This window comes from Ambystoma mexicanum, chromosome 6q, assembly GCF_040938575.1.
Source record: "Ambystoma mexicanum isolate Mex_15411 chromosome 6q, UKY_AmexF1_1, whole genome shotgun sequence".
In the NCBI taxonomy this organism is placed as follows: domain Eukaryota; kingdom Metazoa; phylum Chordata; class Amphibia; order Caudata; family Ambystomatidae; genus Ambystoma; species Ambystoma mexicanum.
In genome coordinates, this window is record NC_090937.1 from 927,911,200 (window position 1) to 927,933,806 (window position 22,607).

At 43.2% G+C, this 22,607-nt stretch overlaps 1 protein-coding gene across 3 annotated transcripts in view; it reads left to right on the top strand.

Moving 5' to 3' along the window:
* WDR17 (WD repeat domain 17) overlaps positions 1–22,607 on the top strand; it is a 2,439,098-nt gene that overhangs the window by 591,188 nt on the left and 1,825,303 nt on the right. For all 3 annotated transcript variants that reach the window (XM_069631441.1, XM_069631439.1, XM_069631440.1), the window contains one exon: positions 2,389–2,619. In XM_069631441.1, the coding sequence (XP_069487542.1) occupies positions 2,389–2,619 (231 nt within the window). The remainder of the gene's footprint in view (positions 1–2,388; positions 2,620–22,607) is intronic.

The following is a 22,607-nucleotide window of genomic DNA, read 5'->3' on the forward strand; positions in this document are numbered from 1 at the left end:
TAAGGAAGACAAGAGTCAAAAAGGAAGTGCTCAGGATATTATAAAAACCCAGAGACTGTGAGTGACTCTTTGAACCACCAGGAAGGTGGCTTTGAACTAAGACCGAGAGAGAAGAACTAAGGCCCACAGTCCACAAGTAAGTCAAGGAGTTGGTTAGGGACCAGACAGATTATCATACCATTTCCAAACCCATCACTTTTGGTTCTGTGATCCCTAGCCCCTATGTTGTTGACAGACTGTGGCTTACAGGCAGGAGGATAATGTAGTTCAGAAAATATGTGGAGAAGCTACTTGCAGCTCTATGACTGATACCACTTCTCGTAATTAATATATAGTAGGAGGAAGAAAAGGAGTCGCCAACGCTGAACTTTGAGCTATTTTTATAGAGGCATTGCAGCATTCTCAGTACACAGTCAGACTGTAGCTCTTTTGCCTGCTAGGGCAAGCACTGGAGTCATCCGGTGTCACAGAAATCTGAATCTAACCCCCTGTTGCTGCTGCTTGACGACTGATGAGTGATGGTGTGAGGGGCGAGCTAGGAGTTTGATATATCTTTGACGAGACATTCCTGTACCACACCAGGAAAATGTATGTGGCCCAGTGATGAGGATGTGATTGATATTCAAAATGCATGTTTTCTCCATGTCTCCCTGGTCCTCGTTTGTTGCCATCTATGGACCTGGTGTCCGGGCATACGTACCATCCCAGGCTGGATCTTTTGTAGACTTGTGTGATATCAGACCCCCCTCCCTGGTAAATCTCTTCTAGAAGATGGGCTAAGCACATGTTCATGCCCATATCACACAACCTATTCTTCTCGTGGTAGATTTCATCACCTCTCCTAATGACCAGCATGGGCTTGCACAGACCGAATTTGGAGGGGCTATTTCATGAAACTGGTCAAGTATTACCCTAATTTTTACATCTATTCACGATTGTGCAATACTGTTTCCTGGTGAACTTGAGCCCTTCATCGAACCATTGTTTACCCCTCTGCTGAGGCACTACATATGTATCGCCACTTTGTTGTTAGACTGCTGGCTTATCCAGTTGGACGTTTCCTACTTTTACTGTGCATTGCTATTTTTCATGTGTTTTTACTCTGTCCTTCTACATTCCTATCTCATGTTTACTATTCCACAAGAGATCTACAGGCGAATATGGGCGCAAAACGTAATAAAATAGATATGACCGTAATCCTTGCTAGCATGCTCATTGCCACTGGAAATAGTATCTGGTACCCATCACAATATTGCGATAATAAACAAAAAAGCAGATCTTCCTTTTGTTCTTTCTTTTTGTGCTTGTTGGTTAAGTGCCTTTTATTCAGGTGTGTAACAAAGTACAATGGAATTATTTCAGTTTCAATGTTCAGCATACCTTCCATTTAGACAAGAATTATATTATGTATGCTTGATATTATTGAAACTGCCATTCAATATAGAGATATCAGGTGCTTAATCAGCTTGTTGCAGAAAAGTGTGTGCAACCTGAAATTCCTATGATCGGATCCAGACATATCCGATTGAGCCTTTTAGCCTTACACGGGCAATGAAAAGAACAGGTGAAGTAATACCTACATTTGTTATCTACTGGCTCTAACACTTTACCCTTTCCTACTGCATTTGATATATTCCATAAAAAGTTGGGGAAGACATGACTACAGGGACTATTTTATGGTCTAAGAATAAGATACTTGGTTGCTGAAAGGCATGACAGTTATTACGTTTTTATGTGTGTGCAAGTTTTTTTGCAAGCCCCCTTTCAATCTGGAGGCATTTCGCAGGGATCAGCTAAGGAGTACTATGTGGACACAATTTCAGAACCAATCGGCTTCGTTTGGAAACCAGAGGTTTCACTCTATGTGATGCTTTAGTCGAGCGTCTGATGGTTAACATCTTTAATTGCGGTCCCCTTGTTTTAGAAAGACTAGTATTTGATGTTAGAATAAAAAAAAGAAGAGCATAGCCCCTACATGTAGGTTTATCTCCACTGTTTTAGATCTCTTTGTGTACCTGTGTTATAGCTGTTTTCTCTGAAAACTATAATTGGAAACCCATATGTAGCCCGCTCTACCACCCTTTTCTCCCTCCCTGAAATGACAAATCAGGTGACATTGGAGAGGGCCCTGTAGCCTCAGGACCCAGCCAGGCCTCCATGGGTCCCTGGAGTTCAGCAACCATAGGAACCCTTTTGCATCACTAGCAATTCCTCACTTAAAGACCTGAGATCTTGTTGAACCTCCCTGTTTTGTGGGGCTCACCAGGTGATATTCTTAGTTTCTGTAGTACAGTCTGTAATAGAAAATGAAGGAAAACATACAAGACATTAATAAATACAGATGGGGGGTGCTTTCTTTATTAAACATATTGTTTTTGTCTTTTTCAGGGATTCCTGCTTCCCTTAGTTGGTGCTGGAATGCGGGTGATGCTGTTGCATTTGTCTCCCATCGCGGACCTTTGTATATATGGACTATCTCAGGAACAGACAGTGGAGTGGCGGTGCATAAAGAAGCCCACAGTTTCTTGTCTGATATTTGTCTTTTCCGTTGGCATCCAAAGAAAAAGGGAAAAGTAGTGTTCGGGCACACTGATGGAAGCCTTTCTATTTTTCAGCCAGGTAAGTCAACAATTTTCTGTGTGTTCCTAAGGCATAATGCTGAGCCAACTGTTATAGCAAGGTTTTTCCTGGCTCCTTATTGCTGCACCAATACAGATGATCCTATCAAGTTGGGTACTTCCCTAATTTTTTTGGTTACGGGGGATCGGCTTTCAATTGGGAAGGGTTTCAAATTCAGAAGAATAGAAGGAAAGTTGATTACCCCTCTCTTTGCCCAAGTTTCTTAGATTGGTGACACTTGAATTAACCTATCATCAATACTGGTTAATCTATTTCCCCCCCAGCGAGAGTCTTTTCACACTATATATTTATTTTGTACTTTCACTTGTACATAAAAACAAAACATACTTCATGGTAAAATACACAACGATGAATCATACATAAATTGAAACAAAAGTGGGGTTAGTAAGTGACTTTATACTTTCATTCTTCAATTCAGTCGTTTTTCAGAAAGAAAAATGGCGGAGAAGGGACTACCACACAAAAACGGTCATGTTTTCTGATACGTATCCCTTAGTTACTAAACTGTAAGTATGTTCCATAAGTCATATAGATCTCAATTTGTAAAAAGGTTGACCAAAAATGGTCTCCAAAAATAAAAGAGATTGACTAGTTGTGGTCTCTTCGATAGATTAACCGGTATTGATAAAAGGCTAATTCAAGTGTCACCTTATCTAAGAGACTTGGGCAAAGGGAGGGGTAATCAGCACTCCTTCTATTTTTCTGCACCAATACAGAGCCAAAGACATGATTCATCAATATGTAAGCATTTCAGTATAAAGCTGTCTGGCCACTGTCTCTCTATGAGCAAAAGCAGACACATTCCATCCGGCTGCTGCAACTCCCACAAACCTGTGGTGCTACTGCAAAAAGCCAGCAAGATCATTTGGTAATTATTCCTTCTATAATTGTCTTTTGTTTGGAGTTGGTCTTCATCAATCACTTATCTCTGGCAATTAAATTATTGGTATATACTCCGACATGCAGTACTTAATGAATTTAGTGCACACAGAGGAGACAACACATAGTATTGCCTCCTGCATCCGAGGACATAAGGGGGTACCATCACGTGTTTGGCAGGCAGTATAAAAAATAGCCCGGGAGGATAGTTTAGGGGCAACACGTTTGTCTTGGAAGCAAGACAACACAGAGCAACACTCGTTTGAATCCCGGCCCTGTGCTTAGAAACTGGTTTCGGGTATTAAACGCTTAATAAAAGATTCATTCATTCTGTTACAATAGGGGAAGACCAGAGCAGTTAGCTATGGTGCTGTGGGCTCACAGTATTGGTTACATAATAATAATAATAATAATAATAATGAATCTTTATTGTGATTTAGTTCACTCAATAACTTTACACAAATAAATAAATCAATTTACATACAATGAAATCAAACAATCCATCGCTACTCACAATCTAAAAGACCTAAAATGTAAAATGTGAAATATGTATACATATATATGTACAAGTAGGCATGAGCTTTATTAAGTCATATTCAAATTTGGATCCAAACTCAAATATCAATTTATCATCGACATTTATCAAAGTATGTCGGCGAAGTGCTGAAATGACAGTGCCAATCAATAGAGATTTAAAATACATTTAAAATTCACAATGTTCCCACTATTTAGTTCTCTTCAAACTCACTAAGGAGAGCATTAATCGAGCCAAATAGACTCAAATTAAAATTTCATGGTCATCTATTTGTGACACACCATCTGAATGGCAACACAGTAGACTCCTTAAAATTCCCCACACTGTAATATCTAACATGTCACTGTCCACTCGCTCTTAATGTCATACATCTGAGCCCAGTCGTTAGCTTAGCATCATTCTTCCCTCACAGCTGTCTAACTAGGGGACCCCGAAAATGGATCTCCTCAATCAACCAGCAGAATTCATACATGGCACCACACACGATAGAGTGCAATTTGCATGGCAATGTGGTCTGCGTTTAGGCAGTAATCCCAAAAGGAGACAGTAAGGATTGCCTCGTAACTATGCACTAAGCTCCCCAGGTTAGTCATATATATATATGTGTCGCAGCTTGGCACACTGAGTAAAGACGTGCCTGGCAGTTTTCGGCTTATCTACAGCAGCGCAGATACAGCAATATCTGTTCTCAGGCAAAAGACCCGTTTGTGGTCCTGTTATCGATCGTACTGGCAGTTGGTTAGTACAGAGTTTCAGCATAAATTTCCTTATTGGCGGGTCCGGGCAATAGCGGGTCAGGGCATAGGAGCAAATATGGCTGGGTTTTCCTACAACGGTGGACCACTTGTAATACTGTATCATATCCTTTTAATGTAGCCAGCTGGGTGTAATTGCGACACCAGTCCCACTTACTGAATTATCTTTCGAAAGCTTTCTTTATGTGGACAAATGGGGTGCCTCTACCCAAATTGGGACGCCAATTTATCTCTTTAAAAAGCTGATCAATGAGTGTTCCAAAGTTGGAGCCCCTATAGACAACACTTTCCCTTTTGTGGTTCTTGCCCACTGCTGCCAATAGCTCACAGACTGGGTTAGAAAGAGTCTTTAGATAGAAACATCCTCTCACCCAGGCTCTCCATGCCCCCCAGAGATGCAAGACCGAGTTTGAGGGCGTAGATATTCCATCGAAGAGGGGCCCATACCCAGCACAGCACACCAAAAAAGTCCCTCCAGTGTATTCAACCAGGATAAATCCTGCATAGCAAGCGCCTCAAGGCCATACAGCAACGATGAAGTTAAGCATTGCTTATAGAGGAGGATAACCCCTGAGAAGCTGGCGTATCCTCCAGCAAACGTATGCACCTGGAGTATGAGCTGCTTTGCTCTTCTTATTTTGTTGGCTGTTATAATGATGATAATGATAAGGATGTGTTATTTATATAGCGCCTTAATCCAAAGCGCTTTACAGAGCACATATTTACGTACAATATCACCCAACCAAAATTGGTACTCATTTATCGACCTCGGAAGGATGAAAGGCTGAGTTGGCCTTGCCGGGAATCGAACCTGCGACCTGCAGATCATACTCAAATCGCAGCAGCGAGCGCTCAACCCGCCGAGCTATCTTACCGGCTTAATAATCTTTTTTTTTTAACACTTTATTTATTGCCGACATCTTACAGTACAGGGATCTTCATATATTGACATTAGGCATTCATATCACATTTAATTCGATTAGACGTAAATCATCATACTTGTATCGATTGCTTTAAACAGGGGGAGGGGATAAAGGGAAATATGGGTCATGCATATATTCCTTTTACATTCAAGGCATGTCATTCATCGGAGAGGTCTTCTCCGCTTCGTGGGTACTCCCTGAGGGTACCATGTCATTAAATAATCCAAGTGAACATGCAGACAGATCAAAAAGTCCAATGTATTTTGGATAAGGAACCCCTCATCAGGGAAAATCTAAAACAAAATCAAAGATAGAAAAGCACTATAATCATCCTTATGTTAAACAAATGCTATCTCTTTAGAGAGCATTGATAGTACATGTCTTTTTTCACCATGTGGTAACTTTATTTGGGCGGTAACGGAATTGGCACCACTTTTACCGAACCGCTGAATTCCCAGTATGAGTGTTAACTAGAGGATTCACTGTCCGCAAAGTTCCAGGGTTCGAGATAGAGGAGGAAAGCAAGTAAGAGAGGGAGCAGCCTACCCCTTTTGTCCTATGTAAGATATACTGGTCCTGTTAATGTTCATCCAGTCCATGGGTTAATTAATAACTAGCATTTTACCACACTTTTTGGGGTGCCATGCACTGGTGCATAAGGATGGACCCAAACATGAGCAGGTTGATAATATAAACCTCCCAGTGAAGTGATAAATTCCCCCTCAAGTCAAAAGTGGTTAGGCAAAAATGCAAAGCTAATCCAGCCCAACTTGGTAAAATGTTCAGATGTATTTCTTCCTTGGACAAATCCTGTTTAGTTCAGGCAAGTAAATCACATGACTATAGGCAAGAGTCTGTTGGGTCATACCCTAGCAAATACATTGTTATGATTATTAATCAAACCCATGGGTCTATAGATACCAGAAACAAAACATAACAAATAAGACGGACACCAGATTATATTCTTACTCTTTTTGGAGAAAACTATAATGGACCATTTCTGCTATAATTCTTAGGCTTCTCTTTTCTTGGCACTTTTGTTGAACAGGTTAGCCAAGTGCCCACTAAGCATGCCTAATAAATGTGTAATGGCATCAGGACCAGTTGATTTTGCCTAAGGGAAATGTTTGATTACTTTGTGATCCTGCTCAACTTTACTATGGGTATTTTTGGTATGCAAATTGGTCAAAGGTTTTAATAGCTTTGTTCATTTTCTACATGGTCCTATAGCATAATATCCATGAGATACTCCCTGAATTTCCAATTCATTAGCACCATGTATGGGCGCACTGGCAGCTTGGAATGCGGGCTGTACTGTATGGTGAAAGCCTGTATTCCGAGCTGCCTGTGCAGCCAGCACCCCTTCCCTTCCCCAATCCTCCAACCTCTTAGCACCGGCATAGCTACCCTACCCTACCCTACCCTACCCGGGTGCTAAGAATGTTTTTTACCCACCAAAAAAGAAATAAAGAAACATACTTTTGCAGAGCGGCTCATCGCTGCGCAGTGCTGTCTTCCAGGCAGTATGGCTTCAATGTTCATGACTTCAGTCATGAATATTGAAAACGGACTTCCAGGATGACAGCACTGTGGTGTTGTGCTGCAATGGTAAGCTTCATTTTTAAAAAAAAACTAAAACATTAGCACCCATGTAGGTATCTAATGGCGATATGCCCCTTGGTAGCGTGCTGACCCTGTAGGACTTAACTTGGGCGGCAGGCAGTTACCTACAGGTTCGGCACTCCACCTCTGGGCAGATCGCCACATTACTAACCAGTATTATACTAACTGGAAATTATGTTTGATATATCATATGTGATGAAGTGCCTTTGTATAGCATTAACAATACACAAACAATATCAATGCCTCGCAAGTGATGGTCAAAGCAGAAACACTGCCAGGCATCCTTGAAAAACCTAGAAAGTCAAGAACACTAAACTCTTAATTGTTCGTTTCAGAGAGAGATAAAAGTGGCATCCAAACAACTGCCTAACATTTCAAAGCCTCCCTAGATCATGTGACTCGAGGTCAGTGACTGAGAATCCATGGGGACGAAGAGGACCCAAAGACCAGGAGACCAATGCCGCCAGTAGGAACAGTTCATGGTACTCTCAACAAGTGTGGTGAGGCCATGAGAAGGGCAGGATAGACAACAGAAGGGAGAAGTTGAGGGGACTTGAAAGAGGTGACACATTGGTGATCCCCCCCGTAACCCCAACCCAAACTTGAACTGAAAACACGGCCATCACCTTCTAAAAGTTTTCTGGCATTCTGTTCCATTGGTAGCCGAGATCCTCTGCTCAGCTCTTGGCCCCCCACTCTATCCCCAGGTCACTGTTCTTCAACAATTTAGTATCAATTTCTGGTTAGCCTAATGTTTCAGGGGGGTTTGTCATCAGGTGAGTGAAGAGGGCATGTACCAAGGCATTCCAGGTTGTTATATCGTCTGAGCTTTCCTGGAGTGCTTCATACCACACCATGGCTTCTGCCATGGACCATCTCTTTAGATCCTTCCACCATCTATCTATGTGTGGTCCCTCCCGTGCCTTCCATGCTATTGCAATTCTTCTTTTTGCTAGTAACCAGGCCAGATCTATCATACTATTCTCTGGCTTAGCTTTTTTAGGGCATTTGTACACCTCCAGGAGGCATGCTCGTTAGTAGGACACTGGGGATCTAGCCCTTTAAAATTCATGCTTTCAGGTATTACGACCTGCCACCATTGTATTTGAGTATTTTACAGCGGACCGCCGCTCTTATAAGAAATGATCTACACCTAATGTCCATTAAGGACCTCATTGCAGCTTGGGGCATATAGAACCCTTGTGAGGATGGAACCTCATCCCAAGAACTCTCCTCTCCGCTTCTACCTCACATGAGTGGAACAATAGCAATTTTAGGAGCAGGTTTTTGACCAACTTGCCTTGAGGACGACCGATTGGTCGAAACACATGTCGGCTGTGTACAGCAATAAAAACACTATTGATTCTTTTGGAAGAGCATTGGACTTTTTGTGGATTTGGGAATCCTGTTGATTTTCCATTATAGAACTCTGAACCTAGGAGTCTGCTGCACTGTCCTGCAACATACTCATTTTCCAATGTATGCGTGTTTAGTGGTCTAGGGGTACCTTGTATGTTGCTTCTGCTGCGGCTGACCATCTTTCATCACCGAAGACTAAGCGCACCCCAGTTTTGTTACTCCCCACAGCTCATTCTTTGAGTTCTAGTATTGCTTTGGTTCTGGTCCATATCTTTATACCTAACAGCAGGACGTCCGGAGGGTCCCCAACCCTGTCCCTTCTGAGCCACAACACCTCTTTTTATAAGAACAGGGCTATACCTGGGCTCATCAAGGTGAGTTTGCCTATTTCTGAGTCCGCAAGCCACCCTGCCACATATTGAAACAAATCCTGTCAAGTAGTAGAGTTCAAAGTGTGGTAGTCGCAACCCTCCATCCGCATACTCCCTATATAATTCTTCCAGAGCTATCCTCCTTCTGCCGCATCTCCATATGAAGCTACCTATTATCGAAATTAGGTCCCTAAATAAGGCCATGGGTATGAGGTATGGAATATTTACAAAATGGTATAGTAGTCAGGGAGGGCTACCATCTTTAAGAGTGCTATTTTGCCAATCACTGGGAGAGCCAGCCTTCCTTAAAATTTGATAGAGGCTTCTAATCCGAATTTCGCCTGCAATGTATTGTGTCAGTGTGTTTCTTTTGTGTCATGGTGTAAATCAACCCCCTGATACCTGAAGGTATGACCTTCCAATGTAGTCACAGCCGTGGGAGTTGTCCCTCATCTATCCCCACCTATCCTGCTTGTCTCGGGAGGATAGCTCAGGGGCAACGCGCTTGTCTTGGAAGCAAGACGACGCAGAGCAACAGAAGTTTGATTCCCGAAGCCGCGCTTAGGAACCTCTGGGTATTGAGCGCGTTATAATGAACCCATTACAATAGTGGGAATAGGCAAGATTCTGTCTTGCTAATCGAGATCCCCATCAGTGCTGCAAACTTTTCCAGCACCTCCAGATACAACTCCAGGTTGTCCTTGGGGTGTTTTATGTATAACAACATATTTGCATATAGGGATAGCCCATGATGTACCCCATCTACATAGAGTCCTGTGTCTTTGAATGTTTTCCTAATAAATTTTGCTAGGGGTTCTAGTGCCAGAATGTACAGCAAGGGGAATAAGGGGCAACCCTGCTTTCTGCCCCTGTGGATTGGGAACTGTTTTGATGTGTCTAGCAGTGCATACTCTCGCAGTTGGACCAGTGCGTACTCTCGTATTTGGACCCACCTCATGAAGTTGTCCCCCATGCCGAAGCTTCTGAGGGATGCAAACAGCCACTCCCACCTGACCGAGTCAAACGCTTTGATGATATCTAACGCCAGTACTGCACAGCCCTCTGGCCATTTCTGTGTTCTGTCTATTACGTGGAACCTTCTCGGGTTTTCTGTTGCTCTGCCCGAGACATAGCACATCTGTTCCGGGTGTATTAGTGTGGTAATCTCCCTTTTTGATCTTTCGGCCAACACTGCCGTGAGGATTTTGGTGTAAATTTTGCTTCCTTGCCGGGCTTCAGAATCGGGAGTATGATGGATTCTTCCATGCTGTTGGATAGTTTCCCGTTCTCATATACCGCTTCGAGGATCAGAAGTAATTTTGGGGCCACTACATCTGCAAATTCAGTATATAACTCTGCTGGGAGGCCCTCTCCCACCAGAGTTTTGCCTGTGGGGAGCATGGTGAACACATCCCTCAGCTCTTCCACTGTGAGTACTGCGTCCAGTATTTCACTCTGCTCAGCGTTCAGTGTGGGGAAGCCAATATTTGTCAGGGTCTCTGCTATTTCCCTCTCTTTGGTGACTCCTGAGTCCTCATAAAGTTTTTGGTAAAAGGTTGGAAAGGTCTCATTCATTTGTTTTTACGACCTCCAGCTTTCACTGCATTCATCTGTTATCTCAATAATTACTTACTGAGTTCCTCTGCTTCTAGTTAACCAGGCCAGTAACTTACCTGGCGTATCCCCCTGCCTGTGAAATTCTTGCGTAGCTATCTCCTCAACCTTTGCCAGTGCTCAAGACTCTCCTGTCTGAGTACAATAAGTCTCCCTTCTGATCTTGGTCCTAGATCCCTCTATGCTCTTAATATTAGCCTCAGTGTCTGCCAGTTGTCGTTCTAAGACCTTCCAGACTCCTCCTGTCTTGGCTATGGCTGCGACCCTGATCACCAATTTGAAAGAGTCCCATACGGTCTGCATACCTTTAACGCTATCCATAAACTGAACTACTCTTCTATCTGCTCGTCCAGTTCCTCCCCGAGGGGACCATCTCATGGGGTTTCTACTCCCAGGATGGTTGCTGAGTATCCACTCAACTACTAGGGTGAGTGGTCTGAGACGGTTCTCCCTTCATAGGAGGCACTAACAAAGTCCCGCAGCTGGTCTATCCCTGTGAGGATGTAATCTATTCTTGTATAGGTTATGCACATTGTAATGTCCTTTCATCATTTCATCACGGGACCCTTCGCGAGCTCCCGTGATGGAAGAGTGAATAGAACATAAAGACGTATGTTTGGAATGCTTGTTTCAAACGCGTCTCATGTCAGTTGCTTTCCACGGTCGGTGGGGCCAATTCACTTGTACTTAGCTATTAATATAAATAAATAGCTTGCCTATAAATCACGTCTCCCTGCGTGTAGTTAAACACTTCAAGTGGTGACGAGGATCTTCTGGCCCCACCGCCCCTTTGTGTGTCCCAGGCTTTCATCCAGCCGTGATTTATGTGCGTGAGCAGGCCCTGCAGCTGTCATAAAAGCTGTGGCCGCTCCACTCTGCTTACAATCAACTCGACTTCCAGCGACGGCTAGTCAAAGTCAATTAAGTGAGTAAATCCTTAATCCTGATTGTGTTTACTTTTAAATAATGCCGTCCGGACACGCCTCTTGGCCTGTGCTGTTAACCTTACCGTATTCCACAGAATAGAGGTGTTTATTTTTTTGTCAGTTACAAGTTTCCATCTACCGTAATTCTCAGTATAAAGGCGCAATCACATGGAAAGAGAAGGTACATTGAACTGATAAGCGTTTAAATTTACAGGAAGTCATATTGTTGGCTGATAATTAACCATTTCAAGCCATCCACCCATATTCTCTACACTGTGTGCAAGTACATTGGAAAAAAAAAAGAAACAGAGAATTAAAGTGATACATTATTGTACTGCAGCAACTCCCTGCATTCGAATTTAAAAAGAGACATTAAGGAGACCGTAATTCACATATTTGGTCAAACCTTTCCAATTTGTGGCACATATATTTTGTGGTCAGCATGTCTTTCAATAGTGTACCACTGCCAATGTTTTTTCTTTCGGATGTTGGTGAACCAGCTATTCCATGGAAAAGATGGATTAAATCATTTGAACATTACGCTGGCGTTGTGTGTGGTCAGAATTGCAGCGTGGAGAGGAGGAAGTCTCTTTTAATGCATTGTTTAGGCCCGGCGGGGCAGGAAAAATTTGAAGATCTACCAGATCTACTTTCTGATGAAGATAATGACTTAAATGAATATGAGCGGTCAGTGAAGAAGATGGGAAAACATTATGAAAAGAAACTGAGCACTATTTTGGAACGTTATAAATTTGGGAAAAGGACTCAAGGAGAGGATGAGAGCATAGAACAGTACATCACTAGTTTGAGAAAGCTAGCCAAGACATGCAATTTCAATACTCAGTTGGACGAGAGGTTGAGAGATCAATTCATGCTGGAGTGTAGGAGTAGCAAAGTAAGAGAAAGATTATGGGCTGAGGACGACCCCAACTTGGACACTGTCTTACGTGTGGCCAAGGAAGTGGAGCACACTGAGAAATGTGTTAAAGAATTAGAAAGCAGGATGCAAAATACTGATATTAAACATGAAATTTCAAAAGAGAAGCATAATACACTTGCTACAAGTAAAGAGAATGAACCCATTGCCCAAATTTCAGGAAATTCCAATAGGAGATACAAATCGGAAAGAAACGGGAGATTACCGTGGAATGATGATAAAAGGAAAAAACCAAGCTCCAGAATTTATAACAGTGATGTGAGAAAGAAAAGTCCACACAGGCGTGGAGACGACCCTAGAAGGAAGAACACAGGGAGATGTTTTAGATGTGATAGCATGGATCATTGGGCGGATAACCCGGAATGTCCTGCTTTGAAAATTATATGTGGGAAATGCAAAGGCAAGGGGCATTACGCACGATGTTGCAGAAGGCAAAACACTTCCACTAACTGGGTAGGAAGCGATGAAAATAGTGATGAAGATGAAGAAGAATGTGTGTTTGTCGTGACAGACGAAGAAAATGAACAAGAAATAGAAAGCCCCAAGGCCGTAGTTTGTGTTGATGGAACCAACATGCACATGATGATTGATTCAGGTGCAAAATATACCTTGATACCACAAATTTTCTGGGACAGGAAGAAACATGAATACCTGCATGAACCAGACATAAATCCCAGAGCATATGGCGAAGTTAAAATAGATGTCATTGGATGGTTTTGGGGAGCACTCAAATTCAAGGAGAGGAAAGCAAATGGGAAAATATACATAACAAAGAAGGGGAGAACGCCTTTGTTAAGTTGGACCCACCAATGCAAACTCAAAGTGAAGTTGGATGCTGCGTCGGATGAGTCTGTATATTCAGTTGAAAACAACGCTGGAAGACTTCAAGGAAACAAGGAAGTCGCCAAGGAAGCTGATATGGTGAAAGAAATTTTCAGGAAAGACATCGGATGTCTGCGTGGGTTTGTTCATGAGATCAAAATGAAGCCAGGACATGTTCCTGTTGCGCAGAAGTTACGCAACATCCCGCTTTCAATGAGAGAAGAAGTAAGAAAGGAGATTAAATTATTGGAAGATCAGAAAATCATCGAGAGAATAGATGCCAGTGAATGGGTTTCACCGTTAGTTGTATTAAGAAAAAAATCCGGAAAATTGAGAATATGTTTAGACATGAGAGAATTAAATAAGTGCGTGATCCCGGACAGACATCCACTCCCCAATATTCAAGAGATTGTATCCACTATTGGACCCTCGAAGTATTTTTCCACTCTGGATCTAACATCAGCATACCATCAGGTTAAACTTCATAGGGATTCTAAGAAAATGACAGCCTTTATCACGCCTGATGGGCTGTATCAATACAGAAGATTGCCATTTGGATTAGTGTCAGCTGCTTCAGTATTTCAGAGAATCATGCACAAACTATTTGAAGGTGACGAAGGGATTATTTGTTTTCAAGATGACATACTGGTACACGCCGTCAACCAGAAGGTGCATAATGAAAGATTACAACATGTCTACAAGTTATATGAAGCAGGTATGACCCTTAGTAGAGATAAATGTAATATAAATCGTAGCGAAATCGATTATTTAGGACATACCATATCTGCTAGCGGCATAAAACCAAGGAAGCAACTTGCTGATGCCATAATGAACATGCCAAGACCAGAGTCAAAGGAGGGCGTGCGTACGTTCATTGGAATGGCAGAGTACTATTCTAAGTTTATAAAGGATTTTGCCATACATACCGTTCCGCTACGTGAACTTCTAAAGAAGAAGTCATTTGAATGGAACAGGGAGTGCGAAGAAGAATTTGAAAATATCAAATCAGAATTAAACAGAGCACCATCATTGAAGAATTTTAAGAGTGGGAGGAAGACTATAATAACAACAGATGCAAGCAACCTAGGGTTAGGAGCTGTTGTCACACAAGAAGTTGAAGGAAAAGAAGTTCTTATCGCGTTTGCATCTAGATTGTTAAAGGGTGCAGAAAGGTCGTATGCTGCAATAGAAAAGGAAATACTGGCCATCAAGTGGGCAACAGAAAAGTTCAGGAATTTCATCTGGGGAGTGGAGGTGGAGATTCGCACTGACCACAAACCATTGATACATGTCATTATGAATAAAGGTTTGGACAATGTATCTAACAGAATTAAAAGATGGGTTGTACTTCTGCAAGAGTACAACTGTACAGTACGATATGTACCAGGAGTGAAGAATCGTGCTGCTGATTGTCTGTCGCGACTTACCAACAATTCTGAAGTAGACCGTGAAAGTGAAAACAATCCTGAAGTTGTCTTGAACGTTGAAGCGTTTTCCATATCCAAAACTGAGTGGGAAGAAGCGGAGAGACAAGATGATAGCATAAAACAGTTGAAACAAATTATACGAAGCAATGGAAGTTTAAAGAAAGTTATGTTTGAAGGGTCCGGTCTCATCGAATACTGGAGAGTTGCAGATGAACTCAACGTAGCGAGTGACAGAATTATGAGAGGAGATCGAATAATTCCACCTACAAGTCTAAGACAAAGAATCATCGATCTGGGCCACGAAGGCCATCAAGGAATTGTGAAGACTAAACAGAGAATACGCGATGATTTCTGGTGGCCAGGATGTGACCTGCAAATCGAGAGAACCATCAGAGAATGTATCCTTTGTAATCAGAGTGACAGGGCGTGTGTGAGTGCGAATTACCCTATGGTGATAACGAATATTCCAGGAAAAGTATGGGATGAAGTAGGCATGGACATACTAGGGCCTATTCATTGTGATGGTAAACAACAATTTTGCTTGGTGGTCATTGACCTTCTGACCAGATGGGTAGAAGTTTTAATCAAACCTCATATGAGTGCTAAAATAGTGATAGATTTTATGTCAGAGATATGCACTAGAGAGGGTTTCCCAAGAAGCATATTAACTGATAATGGTGTCCAATTCAGGTCAAAAGAGATGGAAATGTTCTGTACCAGTAATTCCATTGTGCACAAAACTAGTGCAATATACCACCCATAAAACCAATGGGGTGGTTGAGAGATTCAATAAGGTGCTCAAGGATGCTATTCGGTGGGCTTGGTCAAATGGGCTCAACTGGGAAGAAGCAGTGAAAAGGAAAATAATTGCTCACCGTTTTACTCCCCATAGTACTACTGGTCTATCACCTTTTGAGTTAAGTAGAGGGCGCAGAGCAAACACCAAATTGACACCATCTTGGTTGGAGAGGGAGACCATAGTAAGAAAAGATTTTGGAGAGGCAGTAGAGAGTATTAGGAAAATCCAGCTGAGGAACAAGGCAGCTCATGATAATCTAATGAGCAAAAGTAAAAGAAACAAGGTTCCCAGAGTGGGGGGTCTGGTGAGAATTAAACTACCCCCTGTACTAAGAGATGGACCCTGCAAATGGTCCAAACCAGTGATTGTGATTGAGGTTTTTAGACATGCAGTGAGAGTGCAAGATGGTAGAGTCTGGAATATGGAGAGAGTATGTGTGATGGAGTCAAGTAAGGATGTAAATACTGGTGAAATGGAACACAAGGAGCAACTCAGTAGGGGTGACAATGAAAGAATGGAAAGGAATGTTCAGCATGTGAGATCTAGGTTGAATAGAAATGTAATGTCAAAAATTTCCTTGCCAACATCTAAACCAGATACTCTGCATATGTCAAGAACAGGGAGAGTGATCCGCAAACCAAACCGCATGAAGGATTTTGTCTGACATTACTGAGGATACAGAAGAAGACTACTTGACTGTATTCCATGAACGGCAAGAGACTAAGGAAGGGAGATGTAGAAGAAGCTACTGGACTGTGTTCCATAAACAACGAGAGACTAAGGAAGGGAGATGTGTAATGTCCTTTCATCATTTCATCACGGGACCCTTCGCGAGCTCCTGTGATGGAAGGGTGAATAGAACATAAAGACGTATGTTTGGAATGCTTGTTTCAAACGCGTCTCATGTCAGTTGCTTTCCACGGTCGGTGGGGCCAATTCACTTGTACTTAGCTATTAATATAAATAAATAGCTTGCCTATAAATCACGTCTCCCTGCATGAAAACTCTATATGGTCTATGCAGCCATCTCCAGATCTCATGCAGTTCTAATTCCTCCATCAGTGTTCTCAGGATCTTAGTCGGGGGGGGGGGGGGATGGGGATATACCGCCTTATTGTGTGACCTGTCTAACCCAGGGTCCAGTGTAGAATTGAAGTCTCCTTTCCCAAATCCATGTCATACCTCTAAAGGGGGCCCAGTCTAGCATATAGGGAATGAAAAAAGGTGGCTGTGCTGTGATTGGGTGCATATATATTCATCAGACATACTTCCTTCCTGTCAAGGAACCATGTACCAGTACCAATCTACCCTCAGTATCTGTTTGAACTCCTATCTTTTGGAAGGGCACTGTGGGGGACACCCAAATAAAAACTCCCCTTGCATAGTTAGGGTGTACCAATCTGAACCCTCCCCATTTGTTCAGTACCTGGAATTGTTTCACTAGTGTGAGGTGTGCCTCCTGTAGCAGGGCTATCTGAATTCCTTTATGACGTTGGTATGTAGCAACTCGCACTCTCTTAACATAGTTGTTTAGTCCCTGTACATTCCAGGAGGAGATATTAAGTGTTTCTGCCATCTGTTTTCCCCTCAGTCCCTGCCGCTCTCCCCGTCCCTCTAAAGAGCTCCCAGTTTCATTTCCATTGTGCTACCAACTCCTGGGTTTCTACAATCTTTCCTCCTATGTGATTGATAAGGCTGTGTTGTCACCTGAACAAACTTTCCCCAACATAAACTTTAACACACCGCCCACCGGGGACTACCCGTAAAGGCCTAGCCACCATTTTGTCCCTGCGCACCCCGTTTTTTTTTAACTAAGTACTACTCTAACCACTCCCTAGAAATGTAGCAAAAAGAAAACTCCCGGACCCATTGGGGGAGAAAATGTAACGTGGAGGTGGAAGTTGCCATTCACTATACACTTCCTAAAAAGGTCAAATCAGGGATTCTGCTGTTCAAATTAAGGTGTTGTAAACCGAGTTCCTGGGCTCCCCACCCCTGTGTTCATATCTGGGTTGTGCATTTAATGTCAGATGTCTACATAACTGTTTCCGTTCAGCTGGCGCCACTTCTGATTTGTTCTTTTCTTTCCGGCGTCTGCTCCATGACGTGTTCATCCATCCAGGTGTTTACTTCTTCTGGGGTCTCAAAGAAGAGGGATTTTCCTTTGTAGATTACTTTTAGCTTTGCTGGGTACAGGAGAATGTATTTTATGCACTGGCTTCGCAGTCTCTCTTTTGTCGGAACAAACTGGCCTCTTCTCCTCTGGACATGAATGGTATAGTCCGGGTAGATCGCCAGCAATGCTGATTCACAACAGATTTCTCCTCCTGAGCTGGAGTAGGCCAGGATCCTTTCCTTGTCCTGGTAATTTAAGATTTCTGCAATAATGGTCGAGGGGGTGCTCCTGGGGGAGGTTTTCTCATTATTGCCCTGTGGGCTGTTTCCACAGTGAACCCTTGTGATAGAGCTGCCTCCAATTTCCTGGAGGGGCACATTTTCTATGTAAGTGGTGAGGTCTCTGCCCCCTCGGGTAACCCCAGGATTCAGCGTTGCTTCTCCTTCACCCTTCCCTCTATGTCCTTGGCTCTGTCCTGCAGCATCCATACTTTTGCCTTCAAATCATGGACTTTTTCTTTTAATTCCTTTGCAGAGACGTCTTCCATCTTCTTTTCTTTCTCTCCCACTCTGCCCGCTAGATTGCGCATATCCCTTTTACCTCTCTTATGTGGGACTCCATGGATGCTCATGGACACTCATAGGGCTGCTATCGCCTCTAGGATTCTGTTGTCGGTGTTGTCCTGCTGGGGTTCTTGCTCTTTTCCCTGCAATTGTTCATCCGAGGCCTTGGAGTCAGGTCTCTGGTCATTTATTTTTGCATACGTGTCCATCGTGGATTGTTTCGGCTGTACGGCCATCTTTTTCCTCCCTCCTTCCGGAATTGGGCTCACTTGGGTGTTATTAGTGCATCTGCAGTCAATACGGGTGGATGTATCTTTTCTGTTCGTTCCTGGGCAGTCTGACCACTGTGCACCTGGCCTGTGTGTCTGCTCCTCCTCATGGCTCTGCTGTCTGCTTAGTGGATGATTGCCATCAGGCTGTGGCTCCAGAGGTCCTCCTTCATGAGTTGGTGTCCTTACTCACTATTGTGGTGTAGGAGCAGATAGTGTGCATCTGTCTTTGGAGCAGCACACTATTGTACACTCTCTGATGCCTGCATGAGATCGGCTGTCCTCCTATTATCCCTTTGTCTCTACTCTGTCCTCCCCCTCTTCTGAGCTCTGGCGCACCCGATCTTCTAGTTCTCGGGGCACTGTAAGGGATATCTTTCTCCGGAGGAGCTTTATCTGTGCTGCTGCTATTGCCGGTCCACTGCTGGCGCTTCTCTTGCTCTCGCCTCACCCAGTGAGGTGCCAGCGAGAGGCTTCTTCCTTGCAGTATTAGCCACTCTCTGTGACCTGTTCGCCAGAGTGTTGCTGGCGCCTGAGCAGGGGGTGTCTCTGGCGGTCCGGTCCCTCTCGGAGCCGCTTCCTGCACATTGATCACTAATACGCTAGTAGTGCCTGGGCAGAGGGAGACCCCGGCAGCTCTGCTCTGCTCTAGACCGCTCCCTACACGCAGATCACCAATGCGCTACTGGTACCTGAGCAGAGGCTGCTTGCGAACGGCGGTCTCTCGTCTCTGCCATGAACTGCCTTTTCCTCTTCTTTTCTCAATCCCGGGCCAGTGCCTCATTTTCCTCACCAATCTCGCTGATGTCTTTCTCTTGGCACCTGATCCATCTTGCTTGGCTCCGGGTGATCTTCCAGGGTGTCTGGGCTCTTTTCTACCGGTCTGCACCCGACATTTTGGTGGGTGCCTTCGCCGCTCTCACGCTGCTGATCTCCCCACTCTTGTGCAATTTATCTCCTTCAAAATCGATACAGGGAGTGCCGCTGTTGTGGCGTGATGTGGTACTTTGCAAATTAGATGTTCTGCAGCTTGTTTAGGGCACTGAAAATCCGATGTAAGCAGGATCAGGTGGGGATCTCACATGGAACACTTCTCCTTCACATCACGGCTAGCCATGCCCCCCTTGTTTGTATTGTTAGTAACCTTATACATGAGTATCCATTCTCATAAACCTTACATCTACTAGGTAATGGTTGACTGTCCCTCATAGCAATAATTTTCAATGTGGTCTTTGTCAGCATCACCTTTGCTGGTATCATATTATATATATATATATATATAGTACTCTAAATATGTTTTGGAGTGTGGATATTTATTTTCATTCAGCTCTTCCTCTATATTTTAACCCTGTATAAATTGGAGATCAGAAAATAGTCAATGCAGGCATAGCCCTTATGGATGATGTGAAAAGATTGACTGCATTGTAGGATCCCTCATATTTATTTCTCCATACAAACGTGTTGTTCTGCCCATCAGTCAGTTGTTTCATCACACTCTGTATTTTAGCCTATTGCCGGTTGCTTGTAGTGATTTAGCTAGGCCCCCTACTGCCATATTCCAGTCCCCTACTCTTCCCTGTCTTGCTGAATTGAGGGATCAGCTGTTAACAACACTTCACTTCAAGTGATCTAACTTTGATCCATAGATGGAAGCTAGTGTTGCATAGCAATTTGAAGATTTGACAAACACCGCTGCCTTGTTTGTTAGTTTTGACCATCTTCATGTTAATATCTCCCCCTTTCTGTAATAAAATAGCTGGACTTTTTATCTATGGTGATTGTCCAGAAACCGTCCGAGCAAGTAACCAGCCCCTTATGCCAGTGGTGGGTAATCAGCTATGCACCATATGTTTTGGTCCAAGACTCCCATGGTCACTCACCAATGACAAGGCTGGCCTGGGCTGATGGGTCTTGTAGGTCATAAGATCTGGGGGACTGCTGTTTGTCCCCCACTTAGCTATGTAGTAGCTTCCCTGTTTCATCATTAGCTGAAAGTGTTGCTTTCAGGAGGAAACCTTAGTACTTGAGGAACAAAGATTGTTCATCACTTCTTCCCCTTTCCTTCATATTCTAATACTATTTACATACCACATCCTGATCTTAAATAATTCTACCAGACTTTCCGCTTAATTTTCACACCTTAGGCAGTTGTACCTTTAGAAATAATATATTGCTATGTGCTCACATCTTCCTGCCGTACAGTTGCATATTTTTCTGCTCTTGGTCCTTTCCTCTAAAACCCTTCTCTTTCCAGTCCCATTCAAAATCTGAATCTCTTGTCTCTTAGAACTGATATAAACATCAGGTAGTTCAGTGTAGGCACACCCCTTCTAAATCTACATTCTGCATCTGTGCCTATATTTTCCATTTTGCCTTTTTTCCAACTCCTACTCTGTATCGACTTCTTCTACTCTTTACCTTCCACATCTCCTTTTTCCTATCACTCTTCCCCCATCATCACCTGCCTTCCACTTCTCTTTCAATAGTCTTCCTCTCAAATTTAGCCTTTTGATAGATTCCTTTTGGTCCCCTCGCTTTTGTATTAGCTCTGACCCCATAAGGGAGCATTTGTTTTGGCCTTGCCGAATCCAGCAAATATGTTGTTTTACAAGTAGTTTATTATCATGGTTCTGCTTGCATCCAGCTGTGCTATTAATGTGCACCCCTTGATCTGTGTTTTTCTTCTCCCAAAGCACAATTTTGTTTTGTAAATTTAAAAATGCAACATTTTCAGCAGAATGTCATGGGCTTTATCACCCTTTTTTATCATGGAACCAAAGTATGTTTTGGCTTCTGAAGAGCTCTTTGTATCTTTTGAGCTCTGTCAAAACCTGTCCAACCTCTATCTCCTTCAGTCAGATTGGAGAGCAGGTCAGCAGCAAATCTCTTTACCCCTTTCTCATTCTCTCATTTTGTGTGCACCCTGAGAATACAGAGATTATTCTGCCGAGAAAAACAGATTGCTTGCTCCAATTGGAACTCCAAATCACCTCTCCCTGCTTTGTGATTAACCTCCCCTTATTAGTCATAGAGCTTATTTCAGTAAATGCGTGAATTCTTTTATCTTTTGGTTTTAGTCATTTCTTTGAGGATTACCTGACGCGTCCCTGTCACGCCTAGTCCTTCCCCGCTGTTCTTATTACCCTTGGAGTACGTATGGTATTTGATCCTATTATTACTGGGTTTACAGGCCTGTAACTCCCCTCTACTCTCCCCTCTACTGTGGGTGTGGCATTATTATCCTCAGGTATCTCAACAGTATCATCTAAAGATATATCAGAAGAGTTCTATTCTGGGTTAGTGAAAAAAGTGCCTAGTATCTGAGGTTTATAGGTCACTGTGCAGATGTGGGTACGAGTGAGGTACGTGCTACCATTACTGGGTATAATTATTTTGCATAATTATCTTCTGTCCTGCTCTTCTCTTCCTCTACCTTGATCTGTTCCAGAGGCTGCATCTGTTTATGGTGCTTTGCTTTGCCTGCTGCCTAGATGCGTCTGAGGCTTTATTTATTTATCTCATTAAACGTTCTGTCTAATTACAGATATAATGCTATTAGACACACCCAGTCCCAAGGGCACAGCACTGAAAGAACAATGGGAGAAAGACCTAGGTGCAAACATAACGGAGAAAGAATGGGAGAGAATACTGAGCTTCCCTAAGGCGGTATCGAGGAACCAGCGTTTTAAACTAATACAACTGAACGTGCCGTACCGCACATACATGACCCCGCATAGAATAGCTAGGTTTAACAAAGAAGCAAGTACACAGTGTACTTGGTGCAAAGGCGAGGCTGACCTGCTACACATGTTCTGGGGGTGCGTGCATGTGCAAAGTTTCTGGGCACGCATAGAGCGAGCTTGTAGAGAGGCTGGAGTAATGAGGTATGAGTGGACACTGAAAGAATGCCTGCTTGGTGCCTACCCCAGAATCAGTAAACACAAACATGTGGTTAGGTTTATGGACCTGGCATGCATAATAGCCAAGAGAACCATCGCCATGTGTTGGAAAACAGCTGCGGAGCCACAATATGGCAGGTGGTGCAAGGA